The following is a 23,496-nucleotide window of genomic DNA, read 5'->3' on the forward strand; positions in this document are numbered from 1 at the left end:
CCTCAGTTACTGCTCGCGCTGACTTGCCCACCTCACTGAACAACCCTTAAAACAAATGCTAACTATCCCAGAGTATCCTGTGGGGGACCATGGTGTGGGGGATAACCAATAAGCTGGAGTCTCAAGCAGATATTTTTAAAATAACAATAAAGATTTATTTTAAAACAAGGTATTGTAATACAAGTGGAGAAACTTGGGTTACTTCAGAATTAATAAGCTAGTTTGCTGAATTTGTTTCACAAAAGTTTCGGATTTTTAGTTTGGTTCCTTTCTGAGGCGGCACTTTCCTTCCGGTAAAAAGGTAAAGGTAAAGGGACCCCTGACCATTAGGTCCAGTTGCGACCGACTCTGGGGTTGCAGTGCTCATCTCACTTTATTGGCCGAGGGAGACAGTTTTTCCGGGTCATGTGGCCAGTATGACTAAGCCACTTCTGGCAAACCAGAGCAGCACACAGAAATGCCGTTTACCTTCCCGCTGGAGCGGTACCTATTTATCTACTTGCACTTTGACATGCTTTCGAACTGCTAGGTTGGCAGGAGCAGGGACCAAACAACGGGAGCTCACCCTATCACAGGGATTCAAACTGCCAACCTTCTGATTGGCATGTCCTAAGCTCTGTGGTTTAACCCGCAGCGCCACCCACGTCCCTTATTCATAATCTTATCAAAATGTACATTATAAAAACAATTATTTACTTAGATAACATGGTGTTAAGGATAATCAGCTATAGGTTGCCATGGTTTAAAGTGAGCCACAGAAGAAGCTTTCAAGACCGGGTATTGAATATACACTATTATTTTATCAATTAATGCATTGCCTTTCACGTAATTCTCAAGTCCCAATAGCTTCATATGGATTTTAAACAACGCTGGAGACATATCGTGCCCTGCAGCACCGCACAGCTGAAGAGACAGAGGGTTGACAAACACTCATCCAATTCTGTTTTCTGGAATTGCCCATTATCTCAAGACCGGAACCAGTGCAGATTTATGCTCCAGGGACCCATCTTCTGTAGACAGACCAGGAGGATACCATGGCTGATGGTATCAAAAGCCAATGTGAGAGACTGCTGAAGCATCACTCTCCCAACAATGCTCATCTAACAGGACGGCCTAGGCAAATTTAGTCCAAATTTAGTAGCCCCCTCTTGGCCTCACTGATGTGGTCCAATGAGTTTTGGCAGCATCAGACTGGGCTAACTCAGCAATACATTGCAGCCAGCACACAACTGTGTAGATGCACTGTGGAAATGCCGGTTGACAGAAAGCAATTTGCCATGTCCTGAGGCTCTGCTATCAAGACACTGCTCATAACAGCAATATGAGACTTGGAATCAGTCAATGGAAACTTCTGCAAGACAAATTGCTCTTCTTACAAACTGATACAGCTTCCTTAACTTTTTAGGTTGGAAGAGATTGTCTTAATATCTGCAGCTCCAGAATCTGGGTTTCCAGAACATTTATTTATCTGCCAAATAGTATTTATTAGTTTCCCTTTTTTTTTTTTAACAAACCAGTGCCAGGTTACATCAAATTTAATATTTATTTATTTATTTATTTATTACACTTGCATCCTACAAATCCTCAGGATGGTTTTCATGATGTCCCTCATCCCTATTTATCTTCACAACAACTTTCTGAGGTAGGTTAGGCTGAGCTATGAGTGGCTTAAGTCTACCCAGTGATCTTCGTGGCTCAGTTAGCACTTGAACCCATGTCTCCGTGCTTGTAGTCTAGCATTATAACCACTACACACTGTTCTGTCATAGATAATAACTACAAGAAGAGTTTTTTGTGCATGTGCAGATTGTCCTTTTACCCTCGAGCAGTTGCAATCTATCCATACTTATTTAAGAGTGAAGAAGTCAGGTGGCATGGTCCCCAAGCAAACATCACCTCTCTTTTCTAGAAATGAAGCATTGTTGCAGGCAGCACCATGGGCGTAGCCTGGATTTTTGTTGCGGGGGGGGGGGGAGGACTTTTGTTAGGAGGTGCAGAACTGACATGATTGGTTAGTTACTTAAGTATTTCTATTATTTTGCTTGATGGGGGGGGCATCTGCCCCCCTTGCTTACACCCATGAGCAGCACACTTATCTTTGGGACTGGGAATGAGGCAGATAAACAGCATCTTAAATTCACAAATAAGCACTAGGGGGCAGTATTTCCCAGTGTTTCGCATCTAGATCAGATCCAAAAAGAACAGTCATTTCAGAAATTATCAAAATTAGGCATACCTACAGCCCAATATCAGATGTATAAAGTATTATCCTGAGTTGCAGGGGATTGTAAGTGAGGTCAAAGGGAAAGGAAATGCCCCCAAACCTTCTGAATAATGGACTGTTAATAACCTAATCATCACCATCTGAACTTATCTTCCTGGCCTCTGCTGTTTACAGTTCCTCCCACATATTTGCCGGCCCTCTGGGTCATTTATAGCCTCAGCCCCTTTCAGGATCAACTGATATAAATTATCGGGGCTGGGGGAGGCCAGTTTGAATAACTGATATAAAGCAAGCTTCCCATTGATATAGCTCCATATATATTGCAACAGTGTTGATTTACAAGAAAAGATAGTATTGTTTATACTGTTATTTCATTCTTACAACCAAGCTTCACATACCTTTTGTGGAAGAAAAACCGTAAATGGTAGGTGGTTGAATTATAAATCGATTTTATTGCATTAGCCGTGTGGCCATAGCATAATATACATAGAAATAACAACATAAAATGGGGGTGGGGAGGTAAAAGTAGATGTCGTCCTGGGCGAATACTTTGAAAAAAATGGGGATAACAAAAGTAACAGGGGATTTAGAACATCGAGTGACAGAGAAAACAAAAACAGGTTCGATTGTGCGGCATATCGACTACAGCTGTGGTATTAAAGAAGAAGTTGGTGCCGCTTTCCTCTTCATCACACTAAGCAGGAAGTTAGCTGTCATCTCGGTAATCCAACTGTCAGAATCCTGCAGAAGAAGGGGCACTATCCAAGGCTGGATTGGGAGATGAAGCTTGTTCACGAGAGGAGTTAGAAACTGAGATCTTTCATCTGTCCAGTTGGTACAGAAGAGCATTACATGTTCCATAGTCTCCAGAGCCGTGTCATTGCAGGTGCATGTTCTATTTGCGATGGGAACTCTGGAATAACGACCCGACAAAACTGCTGTAGGAAAACAGTTGAGACGGGCACAGGTAAAGGCCCTTCACTTAGCCTCCGAAGGAATTGTGAGGCAGTATAGAGGGATCCCTTCAGGGGGTGGAATAGCTAGGGCTAAGCCTGAACACGGCCCTCTTGCATGAGAAGCTGTGTTACAGAAGTCAAGTTGCTGTAGCTTCTTTTTGATTGAAGGTAGGGCCGCCGGGCTAATACACTCTAAGTTAAAAACAGTTTTGCGGTTCAAATTGAGAAGAGAGCGGAGTTTGAGATTAATTGTAGTTTTCCCAGAAGAATTATGAATATCTCTTAGGATCAGGTTGGAGAAACCACCTCTAATTCGAGCATCCGATGCTAATAGGTGGGAGCTATAGGAAATGGCTCGACTCCATGCTCGTTTTTCAATTGAGGGCTGGGCGAACTCAAGTCTTAGGGCTGCACCTGAGACACACCTCGGGACGCCAGAAAGAGATCTCAGAAACATGTGAAGTGGGCAATCCAAGTTACCTGATATTGCTGTAGTCCATACTTCGCAGCCATATAATAATTTAGGGACAACTTTGGCATTAAATATTTGAATTGCTGCTGGAAGGTGTTTGCCGCCCTTCTGGTGATAAAATCGGACAATGGCATTAGAGGTCGTGGTTGCAGCAAGAGAGGCAGATTGTAGATGGGTGGTCCAGGAGAGATTATAAGTAAATGTTAAGCCTAGATATTTAAAGGCTTTTACCTTTCTAAGTAGCCACCTGTGATCTTAAGCGGCTCCAGTTTAAGTTTGCGGGAACGAGTGAAGTGGAGGACTTTCGATTTTTTATAATTAATATTAAGAGCTTCCGCCTTACAATAGGCGATAAATGCATTAACTGCATTTGCTAGGTCCACAGCTGTTCTGGATAAGATGACGGCATCATCTGCATAGAAAAGGGAAGCAACGGGGTGGCCTGCTAAATGAGGAGGATACTTAGTTGCTAGCTTCAAGGGGGAAAGAGCATCATGAAGATAAAGATTAAACAGTAAAGGGGCCAAGAGACAGCCTTGTCGGACGCCCCTGGCCGTTGGGAATGGGGTGGTAAGGGAGCCATTGGGACCAATTTGGACGCGAGCTGTGGTGTTTGAATAAAGGGAAATAATTAGGGAGAGGAGGTGCGGATCAATTCCCAGATGGGCAAGTTTGGACCATAATCTCTGCCTAGGAATGGAATCGAAGGCGGCCTCCAGGTCCATGAAAGCGGCAAACAGGTGGCCTTGCCTTGGTGCAGTGTATTTCCTGGCAAGGTGATAGAGAGTTAGACAATGGTCCATGGTTGATGCTGACTTTCGGAAGCCAATCTGTTCTGGCGGTAGAATGTTCCTCTCATGGACCCATGAGAGAAGTTCTTCCAGTAAAACAGCGGCAAATATTTTCCCCGGAATAGATAGTAAACTGATGGGGCGATAGTTCCTAGGGATGTTTGGCTGGCCGCCTTTGAAAATCGGAACTATTGTAGCTTCTCTCCAGGAGTCGGGGATGTCTAAGGCGGAGGAGATAGCGGTGAATACAGGAGTCAGCTGTTCGCTCCACCAAAGAGGATCAGTCAGAAAAAGGTCCAACGGGACCATGTCTGGGCTGGGGGCCTTATTCCTTCGCATGGACATTATGATGTTGAAGATGCGGGTTGAGGTAAAGTTTACTGGGGAGGTGGGACTAAGAGAACAGGAACAGAGGTCCAACGGGGATTGAAGGTGATCTGTAAGATGATTTGGAGAAGCGAAACTGGCTGAATAATAGGCGATCCATTCGTCAGCGGAAATCAAGGTAGCTGAATTGAATGGTGCTGAAGGTCTAACTAAGCGCCAGAAGGAGCGGGAGTCATGCCTCTCTACAGCCGAACGAAGAGTGGACCAAGCCCCAAGGATGTGTTGCTGTTTCTTGCAACGAATCATGTTTCTGTATGCCCTTTTAATATCTAAAAGCTCTGCACAGGTTTGGGGGTCGTTGGAAAATTTGATGGTTCTGACCATTTTCCTAATTCGCCTTCTTAGGGCTTTACATTCCTTGTCAAACCAAGGTGATTCAGAGAAAAAGCGTTGGTGGGTAGGCGAGGTGGTGGTTATGTAAGTTGTTGAAAAAGCATCAATCAATTTCCGGTATTGGTCAGCGGGCAGAATTGAGTCAGAGAGAACTGCAGGCATATCAAATGATTTTTGTATGTCCAGGGCAAGAGAAGAGCTGAGGCTTGTCCATTTCTTTGTTTTGTATCCAGGGTAGTTTTGTGCCGTGGGACTATAGTTTGAGGGGACTGAAAGTGGCTCTATTAGGTTTAACAATAGAGTCAGTGGAAGGTGGTCACCACCAAAATATTCAGCCACTTCCATTTTTGTAGAGATTGAGAATAGCTCCGGCGTCAATAGAATGTAGTCGACAACACTGGTTCCCCGGGAAGAGATGCCCGTTAACTGCTGCGAGGACAAGGGAGTAACGTTGCCATTTGCGATGCAGAGATCATTTTCAATGGCCAATTGGGCCATCAGCCTCCCCGACGCATTTGTTATGGGATCAAAGAGAGCATCTGTTTCCCCAGGGGGGCTGCAGGGGATTGTCCAGGAGTGTTGCGGAAGATAATATAGCATCGTCGTTGGGACCTATTCTTGCGTTAAAGTCGCCTAAGAGGATTTGAGGAAGTCCTGGGTTAGTTGTTTGAAGATCATGGAGCCAGGACGAAAGTTCAGACCACCTTTCACTACGGTCGGAATCATTAATTGCTGGGGGCAGATATACTGTAGTTATCAGCCATGGGCTTTTGGTCTTTGGAAGGTGGATCTTTATAGTGAGAAAGTAAGGGGAAGATTTAAGTTCCTCGCAAGTAGTGAGGGATAAGCTGTTTGAAATGAGACAGGCGAGGCCAACTTGAGGGCGATCCCTGTTAGCTAGTTTGCGAGCACAGGAGTTAAAGGAACAATAATTTGGGAAAGCAATACTTTGTTGGGACCAGGTCTCTTGGAGGCAAACAATGTCAAAAGAAGAGATGAAGTTTATTGCCTCAGGATCCATTTGCTTTGTCGCCCAGCCGTTAACATTCCAGGAGACAATTTTAAGGCTCTGGGGTGGGTTGGATGCGCCTTTCAGGGAAAGAACTACTTTTGCTTGATTTGTGGGTGAGGATTGAGCCTGTTCATTTCTAATGATGTCGAATTTCCGTGGAGATAGGGAGCCGGCTGATGTTTGCCTCTGGTCTGGTCTTTGTCAATTATTTCCCAAGCAACTTTTAGGGATTACTCTTTTATGAGCCGGCCCGTTGTTCTCCATGCATGGCAAACTGGCCAAATGTTCTATAGTTTCGGCTGGTAAATGTTGAGTACTGACGTTAGTGGTCACCGGGCCTTTGAAGTGTGTTATCTCTTTCCGTAGGTATTCTTCCGGTATCTGATTGTGGCCTAATTCTGCCTCGTCTAGGTACCTCAGCTTGTCCCAAGAGCCTGGTGAGTTCACCTTGGGGATGGTTCTCCTTATTGGAGGTGGTGTAGTGTTCTCTTCGGTGTGCTGGGCTTCCTTGATTGAAGATAGATTAATCTCAGCCACTGTCTGAAGGTAACGTGGCCGACAGGCCGCCGGGTTTTGTTCTTGTATGGGGTTCAAATTAAAGGAAGTCTGGTCCTTTTTATGGGCGTCCACATTGATTTCCTTATTTATATCTCTCCTAGCCAGCCTAACTCTCAGCATATCTAATCTTTCTAATATTTCAGTTTGTATTAGAGATGGAAATTGGCAAAATTGCCTGATTAAGGTATTTTCTTCCACGGAGAAGAGGTCCTCATCTTCGTTCGCTTGAAATTGCAGGTCTTGCAGGTGAGCATCTTTCCTTTTTAGTTTTTGAAGCTCTTGTTTCTGGAGACCAGGCCGGGTTTTGGGAGGTTGTTTCTCCTTACTAGGGTTTGCATGCTTAGCTTCCAGAAGAGGATTCAGTGGTGCCTTGTTTTCAAAAAATCTGAGAATGGTTGACTTGGTGGAGGCATTGTTTGATATTATTGCAAGTGACACTGTCCTAAATTGTTGGTCTGCTATTTAAATCCTGCAAGGAAAAGTGCACCTAGGATTGATTTCAACCTCATTTTTGTGGAGGGAAGATTAAGATACCCCCAGCCAGTATGATCAATAATCAAATATTGTTAGAATTGTAGTCCACCTAATACATTTTCCTGCATTGGAGAGGGTTGGACTAGATGACCCTCAGGGTCCCCGCCAACTTCACCATTTGATGGTTCTGCTTCTGCACTGTGGAGCAGCTCTCTGGGGTTTCAGGTGGGAGTCTGATCAAGCCCTACTACCTGGGAGACACCAGGAGCTGGACCTGGGACCTTCTGCATGCAAACAACACATTCTACCACTAAGCTACAGTGTTTCCCATCACTGCAATAAGGTTTTCCCAGTGGCCAGCAATCTGTAGTGGATCTGTTGGTTCTTGCATCAGCTCATTTCCAGCTTCCATCTCTTTGCTTATGCTTGTATCTATATGGAACTCATGAATGGGCAGAAAACTTTTCTGTCCCACCAAGCCTAAGCAGGAAATTTAAAGCACATCACCCATAATGGTCAGCTGGTGTTTGTCTTTAATTATTTTGCTTTTAATTTTTCATTATATATATATATATATATATATATATATGCAGGTTTTGGTGTCCTCGGGTGTCTTCCCGTGTAAAAGTAACTTTTACACGGGAAGACACCCGAGGACACCAAAACCTGCATTCCTGTACCCGTGAAAATCTACGAAAGCATATATATATATATATATATATATATATATATATGCAAATGTAAACCACTGTGATATATTATATCTCTCTAATATTGCTTGCTAATTTTTCTGGTACCGCTTTAGTTCCATGCCTTTAGTTCCATGCCTTGCTTCCATGAAAACGCAGAAACAGTTCACTGGTAACATTTCTGCTAATTGTTTTTTTTTAAATGATATTTATTCAAAGTTTCAAAAATACATAAATACAATAAACAACAGAAAAAATACAATAGAGAGAAGAAAAGAAAAAACTAAGAAGAAAAAGGAAAAAAAGAAAGAAAAATACACATCCCATATTACATCTTTTCATTTGCTTGTTTCTTAGACCTCCTCGCACCTCCCTTTTTGTATTCTGACTTAATTCGTTGTTTCAGCAAATTCTTCCCATATTTCTCAATTTTTATTTAAATAATTTGTCTTAACAATCTATCTTATTAATTAATTCAACATATCCTTTCCATCTTTTACCATATTCTGTTATTCAATTTACCTTAATTTATTTAACCTTATCTTATCTTAAAAGCCTTAAAATTCAAAATTTAAACCATATTTCTACATAACTCCTTAAATCCTTTCTACTAAGGCCAATTAATTCCTTTCCAACATTTCCCCTAATATTTCCTTAATATTACACTAACTCCAGAAATAGAAAAAGAAATTTTTCCCTAGTTGTTATCCAATGTCCCTTCTTCCTGGTTCCGGGTTATGTCAGTCCTTTCTATACATTCCATCCAGTCCATCAATCTGGTGATCTTATATCCAAGGCCCTTAAGTCTCTTCTCTGCCCCTTCTGCAGATTTTCTTGTTCTTGTTTGTAGTTGCACTCTTCCTTGTCTTTTGTTGGTTTCTTTCTTAATTTATTTATTTATTCCCTTTCTCCTTGGAGAGTAGGTCTCCGGGGGATTCCAACCGGTAATAATCTCCATTTTCCTTCATCAAGCCAATCCATTCCCCACAGTCCCACTCCCTGTCATCATCTTTGTATTCCAAAAAGTGGCTGTCCAAAAAGTAATTGTCAACATGTTTCATAGTACCACCAGATTTAAGAGCTTCCTTAACTCCAAACACTTCCATGTACACTCCAAGTTCAATCTTCCAATGCAACAACTTTTGCTCCTGCAGGACTTTGGATCTCTCCATTTGTGTTGCTTGGGGTGCGATCACAACCTCCTCCATCTTCCTCTGCCCTTGCACTTGCCCAATCAAACCAGTTTCCTGGATTGGTCGCTGTATAGTTTCTTTATCCTTATTTCCTGTTAATTCATATTCACTGGCTACGGCAGTCATCAAGTCCAACTTCTCATTCATCAAATTCATCCTCTCATGCAACTGCTCCAGCAAAGCATTTGTCTTATCAAGGGCAGACACCAAAACTTCCTCCCAGCACATCTCTATTCAAGGTCAAAAGACTGGTCCCATGATCTCAATCTCGCAGCTGTAACGTCTCCAAGTAAACTGCAGCAACAAACTGACAAGCTCCCTCTAGGGGACACAATTTCTATTTGTATCCATCTTTAAAAAAACGTATCCAAGCAAAGAAAAAAGAAAATTACTTTCAATTTTCAAATACTTTGTTTCTTTAAAAAGCAGAAAGCAGCATTGAAGTTAATTTGTTTCTCTCTTTTTTTTTTTTTTTTGACTATCTGTCAAAGTGCTCCACTTTCAATCAATGAACATCTCCAACAGTTTCTGTCCTGACACCCCGTTCCCAGGTTTGAGACAATGGAAACTTATATTCCTTTACTCTCTCTCCTGCAGGCTTAAACAGTCAAATTCTCCGCCCCCCCTTTTCTCCTGCATTCCAGGGGGGTTTTATTGGTTGTAGATGCAGGAAAATTCAATTTTAAAAGAACTTTCCAGGCTCTTAGATTGTAAAGGTTTTGCTTCAGTCTATTTACAAAAAGCGGAAGGCGGACTTCCTGTTTAAACCTTCCCGCTTCAGTGCCTAATTCAACAATTTCTTGATCCAATTTTCCATTTTTACTCACGGGTACTTGTTTAGAGTCCGAATGTCAACAGGAAAAAGTCAGCGCTCTCCGGCGATGGCTGTGCGGCTTCCCTCCGTGAAAGTAGCAATCGGTTCGCTGCACCACGCTGCTCACCCCACTTCGCTCCGGAGCCCCCAAAAGGGGGTTTCCCCGCAACTAGGGGAGGCACTCTTGGTGCTCTGCCGAACCCCACGTTCCCAGGCTCCTCCACCTGGGATTTCTAGCGGGTCCCCACCTTCGCCGCGGTGGGAAGACCCAGTTTCCATGGAGCCCATTCCTCCGATTGGAGGAACTCCACCATTCGCCGATGGCACTAACCCAGAATTTCTGCTAATTGAACAATTGTAAATACAGCTGAGCCACAAGAGAAGTAAAAGGAAGCTATGCTGGGAAGTGCAGTGCCTTCCCACATTTTGTGGGATAAATGTCTGTTTCTGTGGTCTGCCGATGTGAACAGGACCCTTGCAATGCTGCAAGCAGCTTCTTGTTCTCTTGATCTCTGTCCATCCAGGCTGCTAAAGCTGACAAGTGTATCCAGGGGCCTGCTCCCTTTGGTCAAGCAGTAGTACGTAAATCCCTGAAGAAACCTCTGTGACGAAAAAGTTGGTTTTGCTGGACAGGTTGGATCAACAAGTGCTTCTTTCTTTTTTTTTTTTCCTGCCTGCAAATTGTTAATGAATGGCAGCCTCTGATTGGCCGAGGTTCCAGGAGGGAGAGTTTAAAAGGAGAGGTTTTGAGAGACAGTTAGTTTGAGGGGTTGAAATTGTGGTTGGAGAGGGTGGGAGATAGGTAGGGAGACAGGTTAGGAGACAGGCTGAGGTATAAAGAGTGAATGGGAGAAAGAGTTGGCTCTGGAAGAAACAACTTCCACTCTGAGCGTATTGTGAAGGACAGAGTGTGGTGTCCTGTAGGAGGAATAGACTGGGAGGCAGAGGTTGAGCCAGGAGAAGTAGGAGCTGGAAAGGAACAGCCTACTTGGGACTCAAATCTAGTCTGGAGGGGAGAGATAGATAGCTCAGTGGGGGGGGGGATTCTGTGCAGTGTTTGAGCTGGCAAGCAGTTTGAGGAGAAAGGATACACACCTGGTGCTTCAGAGATATGCCTGCCCTCACTGTAAATTGTAGGACAGCCAAGCAGAGCAGTTTCCCAAGTTATCATTCTCTTAGGATTGATTCACACACTATTTAGATAGACATCTGAATGTTCAGCAAATCCATGTAAATTTCAATTCAGATAGAGCTATTCATGACATCATAGATGTTAACATGGTGATCAAAGTTCTCTGTCAATAGTGTAATCACATTGATGAAGCAATACTCAAGAGTTTAAGTATTAACTGGTCAGGGTGGCAGAATCATTTTGTCTGGATGAATAGAAACTGGTCTAGAGAGCAACAATTTGGAACAAAAATGAGGTTCACATTTAACAAAAAATAATAAGATCCAACCTCCCAGTAAACTACACTTTTAAAAGCTACAATCCTAAAAGCATTTAACTTCCCCCCCTTGCAGTTTGTCTTTACTGTTTTATTACATTTTTAATGGATGCTTATTGTTTTGATATATTGATGTAAAGCACTTTGTGAGGTTCATTTTAAAAGCAGTACATAAGTAAATGAAATGGTAGGGATTAAGGGGGACATATTTCTGACTAAATGGATCTCTCTTGATTTATAATAATTAAAAATCATGATCAACCAAAAATAAAAGAGAACAAAAAGCTTCCAAGCAGAGGCGGATTCAGGGCAGCCCAGCCCCCCCCCCCCGCTAAGCCTGGAGGGGCCAGAGGGGAGCAGAGGGATGGAGGAATGAAAGGAGCAGCATGGAGGGCGAGAGGGGGCAGCCAGACATGCTAATGCGCTTATCTCGCCTCCTGGGTGGGGCGGGGGGGTCATTGTGTGAAGAGGGAGTGAAGAGGAGACCGGGGGGAGGGGGGAGACGCGGGGGGAGACCAGAGGAGACCAGGGGCGCATGCGCGGGGGCGATTTGGGCGGGAAACGGCGCGCGGCGCCAACTGGATTCTATGAGGCGAAGCGAGAGGGAGTGGGGGATGGGTGGCCGTTGGGACCAGAAAGAGGAGCGGGAAGGACGCCCCTCCCCCCACCCCCGTTGCCCCAGGAAGACGTTGGTTATGGCGCTGATGCTGAGGGAAAGTAATAAGGGAAGACAATGGTGAGAGAGAAGCCCGTCAGAGTTATCTCGTAGCCGGACTCCATAGGGCGCCATGTTCCCTCAGGCAGATATATATTTGGCGGCGTATCTGCGTGTTGGCCTGAGGCCAGGCAGGGTTCAAATCCCTGCACACCCACACCCACACCCACAACCCCCCCACCACAATCCCTACACACACACACCCCCTACTAGCAGCCCCGAAGCTCACTTGGGTGCCTTTGCGCCTCTCAGGCTGGTCTCCCTCGGGGGCTGAGAGGGCGGAGGGGGAAGGAGGAGGTGGGCCGCCTCAAGGTCCATGGGGAAAAAGGTGGGGTCCTAGGAGAAAACTCTTGCCCCCCATCTTCTATTCAAGTGGGCGCCCCTGGGTGGGATAGAAATAGAGAAATAAGCCCGTGGAATAGAAACCCGGTTTCAGAACCATTTGGCTGGAAAGCAGAGGGAAAGCAAACCCTGAACCGCATAAACAGAATTGGTCCCTTGTCTGGTTGTCAGAAGCTCAGCAAGGATTAGCTAGGTTTAAGATTAGGGACAAGAGGAAATACGGAATGATGAAGTGATAATGTGTAAATCTTGTAAGGCATTCCCAATACTCTCAATTACCACCCTCATTTAACACTTTGAATTCCATGATTTAACCCAATGTCTGAGTCACATCATCAAGATACTGTGGATTTTGGTTTGGGTGAACTCTTCCATCGTGGAAGTTGCCTGCAAAAGCAGAGAGGGGATCCGGCAGAAACAACCCCTTTCTGTATTCAGGCGACATTTCAAAACGGGAGGGCATTCTGTAGCATGGCAGGCAGGCAGGCAGGGCTCAGAAAAAATCCATCCCCATAGAATCACACCTATATATCTATATCCATATATGCTTTATTGTTTTCTGCAAAAAGTACAAAAACACATTGTGCTGACAACACAATGCATCAAACATTTAACAACAAAACAAATAAATAGCAAACCAAGAAACCAATAGTAATAATAATAATTATAATAATAACAACAATAATGAACAGTTTATACTTATACCCAAATTAAAGTAACCGCCAACCCCAACTAAACATTTAACCCACATCAACCCGACAAAAACAAAAGCCAAATTGGAACCTTTTGAAACATTTAGCCAATTGTTCTAACCCCAGACTTTGACTTTGGTCCTAATTTGAACAAGTGGCCAATTGTTCAGCTTTTTTTAAATTTCAATATACAAGTGCTTTTAGCTTGCTTGGGCAAAGGGAAGAGAATGCTTCAGTAAAAGGAAAGCCAGATGATGATCCCAGACAAAGGCATTAAAATAACAATTTTTATTGAAAAACTTTAAAATGCATTTATATGGATGAGTAACCCTAGAAGGCGTCGGGAGAAGGGAAGATATTGCTTTGCTGCCCATTTTGGTAATCTTCAGGCAACATTTGCACAGGATTTGCAGCTGGATGATTCCCCATTGCATAAGTGTTCCCCATTGCATGACTGTTCCCCATTGCAGACCAGGGAGTTTTACTGCTTGATGGAGTGCAGAAGTTACCAGCCGATGGTGGAGGCTGCCTCATCATCTCTGCATCATAATATGGAACTGGGCAGTTGCTTGCCTTGGAAGTCTCACAAAGCTCAGTTCCACCAACAGCAGCTGGCTGGTAATGAACCGGGTTCAATTCCTGGGAGTTCTGCTGCTGTGCGGCATAGACGGGCTCTCCTGGCTGCGTGGTGCTGAGAGGTGGCTGCCAGAACCCTGCTCCTTCATAGCTTTCGGGATAATGTAAGCTGCGTGGCTGGTAATGTTGCTGCGTCGGACTTCTTGCACTGCTTCTCGGAGTGCTTGGACATCTTCTGTCAGGGCGGCTATAAGGAGTTGTAGCTCGGTTCCTGATCATTGTTTTGGACCTAGTCATCTTTGTTCTCGCTCTTCAGTTCTGAAACCAGGTCTGAACAAAAGCTTTCGGGATAATGGAAGCTGCATGGCTGCTTTTTGGGCTACTCCCCAGGCTGTTTAATGGACTTCTTCTTCTGTCACAGCGGCTATAAGGAGCTGTAGCTCTGTTCCTGATCATTATTTTGGAACCAGTCACCTTTGTCCTCGCTCTTCTGTTCTGAAACCAGGTCTGAACAAAAGAAAGGAGAGAACAAAATGCCTATTATTTCCAAATGGATAGGTCATAATTTCACTTTATAGCTCAGAGGACCGCCGAATATTTGTGCCTTGTGTGGTGTAATTTTTTCAGTGTGGGAGAACTAGGGACTTGCGGGACATTGTCTAGAAAAGCAATGTTGCTTAAGTGTGGTTCCAGCTGAATGCTGCACATTTGGTCTCTCAATGCAAGGTGCTGAAAGCTGCCATCCTAATAGGAATATCCTATGCGCACTCCCTTGGGAGTTCGGTCAGGTGGATCGGGCTATAAAGGTGGCCCAGAAAACCAGATGGTTTTATCCTCAAATTAGAGTTGAAACCAGGTCTGTTAAGAGTTTTGACTGTTCAAACCCAGAACCTTTGATATTTGAAAGTATGTTCCTCCAATAATTTGACTGGGAAGGAAAAGGAAGCCTTAATCAGGAACCAGGGTTTCTGAACAAGTATGGGCACAGTGGAAAAGGAGGGGACACAACGCACCCACCCCTTACAAAAAGCCTTTACATCCACGGTACAACAGCCCCCCCCCCAAATAAAACCCCACAAAAACTCAGGAAAGAGGAATTTGGCTCTTGACTAAGGAACCTTTCACGTTAAGCTCGGAGGCACCTGGATGAGCAAAGGCATTCGAATGACAACGCAAGAATTATTCTGAGTGTTTAAAATTTATCCAGTATTTGCGATTTAAGGAAGTCCCAGGAACCCCCACTTTCCCTCTTCTTACGTGCACACAATCTGCCTCGACTCTGATGCTCTTCGCCAGCGCCTCCCTAGTCCCGTATCCGGGGTACACGTTTTTTTCAAACTCCTTCTTTAAAAGCTCGATTTGGGCTGGGGTAAAAACTTTCCTTTTTCTCCTATCTCCTCCTACTTTGGAGTAACTTCCTCCTGGGAAAAGGCAGAGGCAAATCTGAAGGAAGCGCTTGGCTTAAACTGAGAGTCCGAAGCACTTCCATCAACATTCTGCATTTGTCCAGGATTTGTAGCTGAATAATTCCCCGTTGCAGACCAGGGAGTGTAAGTGCTTGATGCCATGAAGAAGTTCCCAGCTGATGGTGGAGGCTGCCTCACCACCTCTGCACCGTAATATGGAACTGGGCAGTTGCTCGCCTGGGAAGTCTCACAAAGCCCAGTTCCACAAAAAGCAGCTTGCTGGTAATAAGCAGGGTTCAATTCCAGGAAGCTCTGCTGTTGCGGGGCACACTCTCCTGGTTGCGTGTTGTTCAGAGGTGGCTGCCACAACCCTGTTTCTCTATAGCTTTCAGCATAATGAAAGTTCTGTGGCTGACAATATTGTTCCGTGTGAATATTTTGGCTGCTTGCTGGACTGCTTCTTGGGCTGCTGTCCAGGCTGCGTCTTGAATGGGTTCTCTCACTCCGGCTATAAGGAGCTGCAGCCTGGTTCCCGATCCTTATCCCGGAACCTATCCTCTTTGGTGTTCTGGCTCGTCGGTTTTGAAACCAAATCTGGACAGAAGAAAGGAGAGAACCAAATGCCCATTATTTCCAAACGGGTAGGTCATAATTTCACTTTCAGGTACAACAACCAAACAAAGATTAGTATATGACAGTGGGAGAACCTATGTTAACTTGTTTTGTATTGTGCTATTTGGCTGTATTTTGTTCTGCAGTATCAGAAAAAGCCACCTTTAAAAGCTGCACAAGTGTACAGTTCCACAAGACTCGCTTTACTGAAGTATACCTGTGGATGTGAGCTTCATCTGTAAGAAATTGTCAAGCGTTTGTTAATGCCAAGTGGATGGCTGTGTGCATTTGTGCTGGAAGGCAACACTTTATGCTTGGCAATTGTTTTAAACATTTAATAAACTTAGTAACAGGAATTTTAAATGGCTCACTCAGAAGACCTACCCATTTTTTTGTGCCCTGTTTGGGGTTTTCTGCCTCAGCCTCCCAAGTGTCCTGGGGGTAATGGACTAGGCAGGGAAGGGTTTATATATATATTTCTAAATGCCAATTTCTCTGTAGGAGAGAACTAAATACTTCCTCAACTTTTGCCAGAAAAAGCAATGCAGCTTAACTCGATTTAGTCTCCGCAGTGCAAGCTGCTTATGGCTGCAGTCCTCTGCACATTACCTTGGGAGTTAGTGTTAACTGGATCAGGCTGCAAATGCAGCCTATAAAACCAGATTTAATGTACTTTTAGCACTAAGCCCATCCATCGCAGAAATTAGATTTCTAAGCTGGGTCCGCGAATTTTTTTTTATGATTTAAAGTCAGAATCTGCATCAAATGAATGTGTGCTGTGCATAAATTTACTGGGAAGGAAAAGGAAGCCTTAATCAGGAACCAGGATTTCGGAACAAGTATGCGCACAATTTCTCCCTAAATTTGAAAAGGAGGGAGCACAACCCACCCACCCTTTATAATAAGCCTTTACATCCACGATACAACCCCCTCCCCAAAAAGAACCAAGAAAGAGGAAGTTAGCTCTTGAACAAGGCGCCTTTCGCGATAAGCTGAGAGGCACCCGGGTGAACTAAGGCCTTCGACTACGCAAGGATTATTCTGAGCATTTCAAATTGTTCCAGTATGTGCGGTTTAGGAAAGTCTTGGGAGCCCCCACCATCCCGATTCTTACGTGCACACGATCTTCTTCGACTCCGATGCACCTCGCCAGCGCCTCCCTAGTCCCGTATCCGGGGTACCGGTTCTCTTCAAAGGACTTTTTTAGGAGCTCGATTTGGGCAGGGGTGAAAACGGTCCTTTTTCTCCTATCTCCTCCGACTTTGGGGTAGCTTCCTCCTGGGAAAAGACAAAGAGGCAAATCTGAAGGAAGTGCTTGGCTTCAACTGAAGCGACGCTTGCAGATCTTCCTCCCGACATGGAAAGCTCAGGGCTGCATCGCCTGCCTTTGCCCGGGAGCAAGTCCCCCAGAATCGGGCGCTGCCTGAGGTTCCACTGCGTAAAACGACCCCCGGCTTCGGTGGCCATTCTTTCAACCGCCCCGCTGACCACCCACCCGGCAGAGCGCAGAAGGGCAAAGCCTTCCCTTTTTACAGGAAGGCTTTTGTACCTGACATTGAAATCCACGCACTTTGAGACCTTTAAATAAACCTCCGGTTGCTCGGAGCAAGGCTTGAATGAAAACAAAACAAAAAATTTAAGTACGAAGTTTACGCTCTTATTTCTATGCCTGCCATCGTTTTCCGCAGCCGATCCTAACCACGATTATTGGGAAATTTAATCCCGTTTATGTGAAAGGGATTTAACATTCAGAAAGTGTGTGTGTAAATGCTTCATGCAGTAAAATGCACGAAATGCTTCATGCTTACAACTAAAGAGGTGCAAACCAATCTTGCGAAATGTTTCCATCCGAAGACATTTGAGCCCCTGTGTAATCCCTCCCCCGCTACCACAAATGGGTCTTTCCTATACCCTGATCCTGACCCAGAAACAGAAACACCCTTCATTTTTAAAACCGTCGCTTATGAAACCCTGAATTTATATCAATCATTTGAGCAATTTTTTATAGACAAGTGAACTAAAAATCTTAACAATCCTCTCTTCTTACCTCGGTTGGTAGTTTTCATCTTGCAAAAGCGCTGCCTCGCTCTCTTCCAACAAAGCTGGTTTTCGCTTCCACAAAGTCCCCTTGCTCCTCCAGGCCCGCTCCAGGTTTCTGGAGTTCGGCGCCTTTATAGCCCCTCCTGGCTGCCAATTGGCCGGCGCGTTTTCCTTGGAGAGAAGCGCTCCAATGGGGAGGCGGCTTTTGGGGAGGAGCGAGTTTCAAGTTCACTTTTCAAGCGCTGCTTGACCAATCTAGATGGGCCGGAGCGCACCCTTCCCTTGGCATCACCCCTTAGCAGAACTGGAAAATAGCCCCATAGGTTTGGAGATTAGTGCGCACAGTTGAAGAGAAGGGAATTGAGAAGACGGGTTGGGGAGCGACGGGTTGGGGATATTTTTTGAAATATTATTATGAAGCTTTCATTTTACAGACAGAGATGCGCCAAGACTTAGGCATGTTGAAAGGCTTTGCCCAAGAAGCCAAGACACTCTGAGCAAGTACTGTACACTCTGAAACTCCCTGCCTGTTCAGGGAAGTTTTTAATATGTGACATTTTAGTGTATTTTTTATCTCTGTTGGAAGCCGCCCAGAGTGGCTGGGGAAACCCAGCCAGATGGGCGGGGTACAAATAATAAATTATTATTATTATTATTATGCCTTCGGAGATGAAGCAGGCGCCTTCACTGCACCCTTTGCGGCGCCTGCTATAAACTTTGTTTCCTTTCCTTTACCTGCAAAAAGTTGCTATGAATTTTAATGAGTGGTTTTGCCTTAACTGTAATTGCATTTTGCATGTTTTTCACTTTGACGTTTATCGATCATGTTCATGCCTTCGTAAGCCGCTTAGAGGTTTAGGTTAGGCGGTGCAAAAACTTGAAGGGAAGAATGTGAGTAACACCACTGCAAATAAAGGGGAGGCAAACTCCTCTTGCCAAGAAGTCAGTAGGTCTTTCAAGCCCAAGTGGGTGATGTTAGATTCTCGGAGTATTCAGCCCCGGACAGACGCTGCAACCAAATCCTGAATCTACACAGTCTCAATCCACTGTCGCTTGTAACTGCAACGGGGATGCACTCTGAGGGAAAGCGAGCTTTCCGTTTCCTAGGCTTGCTTCACACGTTGCTGGTGCTTCCTTTCTTGTTCACTTCCACTGTTTCTCTTTCTGTCTTTCTATCCCCACAACTTTCACGTGGCCATCTTCCTCTGCCTTTCAGGGACTTGCGGCATCCAAATAGCCTGCCGCTCCACCCTGCACCCGGGGCAGGATAGTTGCCTCCGATCCTCAAAGGAACTGAAAACGTCCTGAAACCTTCCAGCTCATACAATGAATGTTCCCAGTCCCTGGCAGTTTGTTAATCAAGAATGGTTCTCTGATGGTACATTCTTTGTTATTTTTGCATAAGAAAATTAACACAAGGTGTACCTATAAACCTATAAAGTGTACCGATAAACCCTAATCCTAACTATGCTGATTCAGAATCGGCGAGGAAACTTTTTTCCGAGTGGTGAGCTATGGGAAATTCAATATATTTTTCAAAATGTTCTTTTAAAAAGCATTTGCAGAGTGTTTTTTATGTGTAGATGCCATCCAGGGCAGGCGATAACGCTGACACACCACCTAGTACCTTTCCTTTCACTAAGATTTAGCAGTCTCACCTGCGTAATGATGCCCTCAGTTCTCCACCACTCAACTCTTTCCCTCATTCAGAGAGATGGATGTGGGGAAATAAATCCCACACCTTCCACTCCCAGAGAGGCTTGCCTGGCATCACTTTGATGTTTTTGTATGTGTCAGGTGAAGACATTTAGATCTAGTTGCAGCTAGTTGTCCTTACTGCACGTTTTATCCTCAAACGTTTTGATCTCAATTGGGTGTTGTTTTAATCTTACCTTTCATCTATTTTATTGCATTTATTTCTCTCTCCAGAGCTGTTGTAGCATCTAGATTCCGGCATTTTCCCTTTGTTATACAGAGAGCAGCTTGGAATCAGGGAGAGATCTCCTGAGAAACCAATGAATTTTAAGATTCTGGGCGCCTAATCTCAGAGGGATTTAGTCCACATTCTTAAACAGTTTTATTCACACCAGTGTCTTTGACACGTGAGACAGCCCAGAACAGAAATTCTAATCAAAATCTGATTTTTAAAATGTGGTGGTCTGTTGAAGAAGACAACAGTGGGTACCCAGAACTCACTGCTAGTTGTGAAGGGGACCCCAGAACAGCTCAAGCTACAGGGCCCCTAAAATGTAGGTCTGACACTGCTTGGGACTGATGTTGGGATAACTGTAACTGATGTCGGGAGAACTGATGTGCATTGCCATTCAAATCGAGTGTATGTGCCATTCCATGTGACAAAGTATCTGGGATGGGGCTTACCCCCACTATTTTATTCAAGTTGGCACCCCTGATAATGGTGTCCTCCCCCTTGCCTGGCATCACTTTAATGTTTTTGTATGTGTCAGGTGAAGACATTTAGATTTAGTTTCAGCTTTGGATCTTGTTCTTATTGCAGGTTTTATCCTCCAGCCTTAGCTTTTTTTTAATCTCAATTGGGAGTTGTTTTAATCTTGCCTTTTATCTATTGTATTGCATTTTCCTATCTCTCTAGAGCTGTTCTAGCATCTAGATTCTGGCATTTTGCCAATGTTATACAGAGAGCAGCTTGGAATCAAGGGCAGATCTCCTACGAAACCAATGAATCTTAAGATTCTGGGCACCAAATCCCAGAGGGGCCCCAGACCTGAATTTAGTCCACATTCTTAAACATTTTTATTCACACCAGTGTCTTTGACACGTGAGACAACCCAGAACAGAAATTCTAATCAAAGTCTGATTCTTTAAATGTGGTGATCTGTTGAAGAAGACAACAGTGGTTACCCAGAACTCATTGCTAGTTGTGAAGGGGCCCCCAGAACAGCTCAAGTACAGGGCCCCCAAAATGTAGGTCTGTCACTGCTTGGGACTGATGCTGGGAGAACTGTAATAGTCATCTGCTGTTGGGTTTTTAAATAGCAAACGAGGCGAGGGGAGTAGAGATTCAGAACTATTTATGGTGCTGGGGAAGAGTTGTAAATACCATGCTATTTTACCCATCCAAGTTGCCCACTCCGAACTAATATTTGCCCGATAAGGGGATTGGAAGTGACAGGCACCATGCAGCAAGAGATTCGCTTCCCTCACTTTAACTAGAACCTAGGATCCAGCAATAAAGAGCTTAGTACAAAAACCATACACTTGGAATACAAGAATTATGAGCCCAGAGACTTGTTTTGAGAATCAGAATTAATGGGAGCTCACAGGCATTCCACACATAAATTCGTTCCTAGTTAACTCAAGTATTCTTCATCTGAGCAGTATAATGTAGAGGAGGAGAGGGATTATTTTGCGGTTACTGTATTTATAAACACGGGGAGGTGAGGTCAGCAGTCCTTTCTGATCTACTGCAAAACACCCAGCGTTTTTCCCACCTTCTTCCCACCACTGCCATGCAAAGGAAACAGCAATTTAGAAAGCAATTAGGACCGGGGTGGGGGAGCGGGACGGGGATTAATTGCTTCCCCCATCCCACCCTATGCATACAAGCAGGTGATGTGTTATCACAGATCTCCAGTTCAGATAATTCAGAAAAGGGCAAGCAGAGTGATCAAGTGAATGGATCAATGAGTAAAGGTTGGAGCATTGGGAACTTTTTGGTTTAGAGAAAAGTTGAATAAGAGGTGGCATGACAGAAATTTATAAAATTTTGCATTGCATGGAGAAAAAAAATCCTCCCACTAAACTACACTTTTGAATGCTACAATCCTAAAAGCACTGAATTTCCCCCCCTTGCAGTTTGCCTTTGCTGTTTTATTACATTTTTAATGGATGCTTATTGTTTTGATATATTGATGTAAACCACTTTGTGAGGTTCATTTCAAAAGCAGTACATAAGTAATTGAGAGGGATTGAGAGGGACGTATTTCTGACTAAATGGATCTCTCTTGATTTATAATAATTAAAAATCATGATCAGCCAAAGTTAAAAGAGAACCAAAAACATCTTTTGCGACTTATATGGATGGCATCACAGAGAGAATAAAACACCCAAGCTTCAATAAAGAATTAAACCATGTGGGTGAACCAAAAGGTCTTCACTAGATGATTTGGAGAAGAAGGCACCAGGAAAGACTCACTGAGGAGGCTGTTCCATAGCTGGGATACTACTGCCTATAAAGCTCTCTCTCCCTGATCAACACCCACTTCATCTCATTTCCGTTTCAAATATTAAAATTATTATATTACTCAAATAAATCCAGTTTGACTGCGGGCAATGTGTTACGCCTGCATATATCAGAAAAAGTGGAGCTGCGTCGACATTTGCTTCAACAGCTCAATGTATATTTTGAAAGAGCAATCTTTAAATAACCATCTAAGCTCTTTAAATACCCATAACTCTTCCATTCATTAAGTTTGCCTAAAAATTATTTTCACCATAAGTTATTTTACCAGAAATCATACTTCAATGTGGGTGCTCTTTTGAACGACCTGTAATTAATTAATTAATTAATTAATTAATATGTGCGAGTGTGTTAATCTGCAGGTTGTTAGACAGTAACTTTGTGGTTTCTGAAGCCCATTGTGAATAGGTTGTTTTTCAGAAAGTGTAGCCTTGTTGAAGAAAAGTATAGTGGAAATTTGATTAAACAAAAGAGTGCTGGAACAGAGTGATAGCAGACACAGCATTCTTGGAAGGGCTTTAGAGTCCAGCTGCAGTTTTCAAACAGATGCCCACCAACAGTCAGCATTTGGACAGCAGCCTAGGCAGGCATTCACGTCACCTAAATACGGTGAGAAGTATTATATTTCTGTTTAAATTACAGTAATTGTTTTTAAGTTGCCTTTGGCCATTTGTTTATTTATTTCATTAAATGTATACAACACTTGATAGTAAACCACTTTGCAGTTTTTTGTTTTACAAACAGCTAAAATAATAAAATTGAGGGGGTTGGGAATCAACCATACTTCAAAACATACGGATGAATATTACCTTAAATTAGCCCAGAGCCATTGAATGATATCTGTGTCCTCGTTTTCGACAGTGCTGGGGTGGTCACCATTTAGTCTTCCTCCAATGAGTTCTGGAGGCACCTACTGGGCTATCACTCTAGAAACCCTTTCTCTCACCTAAGGGAATCTAAGAGGAGCTGGTAGGTGGTTTACTCCTAGGCATGTGCAGAGTGCTTACCTCTCATCATTTGGCTAGTGCTCAGGCCCCTCAGGGCTTTCCTTATGGAGGAGGGAGAGAAACACCAGCCGAATTCCCAGGGGCAGGTTCAGAAAAGGAGGCAAGGATGAAATAGGGGGCACAGGCTTCCGGGTGAAATCCTCCCTGGGTTGCATTTGCCTGAGCTGACGTCCCAGCCCCCTTGGGCAGACTTACTCCTGGAGGGGGGTCAGCAGGGCCGGCCCAAGACATTTGGTCCCCTGAGACGAGGGAAGAAGGGAGGTCTACACCAGGAACGAGGGACAGGCTTGTGGGAATGTTCTGGGGTGCAGGAGAGGATATATTGACTAATTATATCCTTATCCAACTTGTACTAACAAGTTCCCAAAATATCAGCAGAGTTTATAGACATTCCCCTTTAAGTACGCAACGGTAACGCTTGCACAGGTTCGCTAGAACCTCTATAATAATTACTCTGGTAATTTCCCCTTTGTTCCCTCTTAAAATACAAGACACGACACAGTCTTTATAAAAGTATAAAAGAGTTTACTCACGTT

General features: G+C 44.0%; 1 protein-coding gene across 3 annotated transcripts; it reads right to left on the reverse strand.

Annotated features, from left to right (window-relative positions):
• Positions 1–12,937: 12,937 nt before the first annotated feature.
• LOC309341604 (homeobox protein ANF-1-like) lies at positions 12,938–22,980 on the reverse strand. 3 transcript variants are annotated; one of them, XR_014156420.1, is made up of 3 exons: positions 22,763–22,980; positions 16,809–16,972; positions 12,938–14,183 (listed from the first exon to the last, which is right to left on the reverse strand). XR_014156420.1 is itself a non-coding variant. In XM_081861322.1 (3 exons), the coding sequence occupies exons 1-3, from the start codon at positions 17,758–17,760 to the stop codon at positions 13,989–13,991; spliced, it is 378 nt and encodes a 125-aa protein (XP_081717448.1). In that variant the 5' UTR covers positions 17,761–17,847; the 3' UTR covers positions 12,938–13,988. The 3 variants fall into 3 exon arrangements, 1 of the variants encoding a protein (XP_081717448.1); XM_081861322.1 differs by lacking the exon at positions 22,763–22,980 and adding an exon at positions 17,742–17,847; XR_014156421.1 differs by lacking the exons at positions 16,809–16,972; positions 22,763–22,980 and adding an exon at positions 14,934–15,076.
• Between the last annotated feature and the right edge of the window lie 516 nt (positions 22,981–23,496).

Source organism: Podarcis erhardii (genome assembly GCF_964252035.2).
Source record: "Podarcis erhardii genome assembly, chromosome: 5".
NCBI lineage: Eukaryota > Metazoa > Chordata > Lepidosauria > Squamata > Lacertidae > Podarcis > Podarcis erhardii.

Bases quoted from the DNA above. Each gene is read 5' to 3' on its own strand.
- LOC309341604 (XM_081861322.1), bottom strand. The intron at 14,184-16,808 runs GTAAGAATCGGG...TCTTTTGTTCAG, and splicing joins TCGAAGAAGATCGTGTGCAC to ACCTGGTTTCAGAACAGAAG.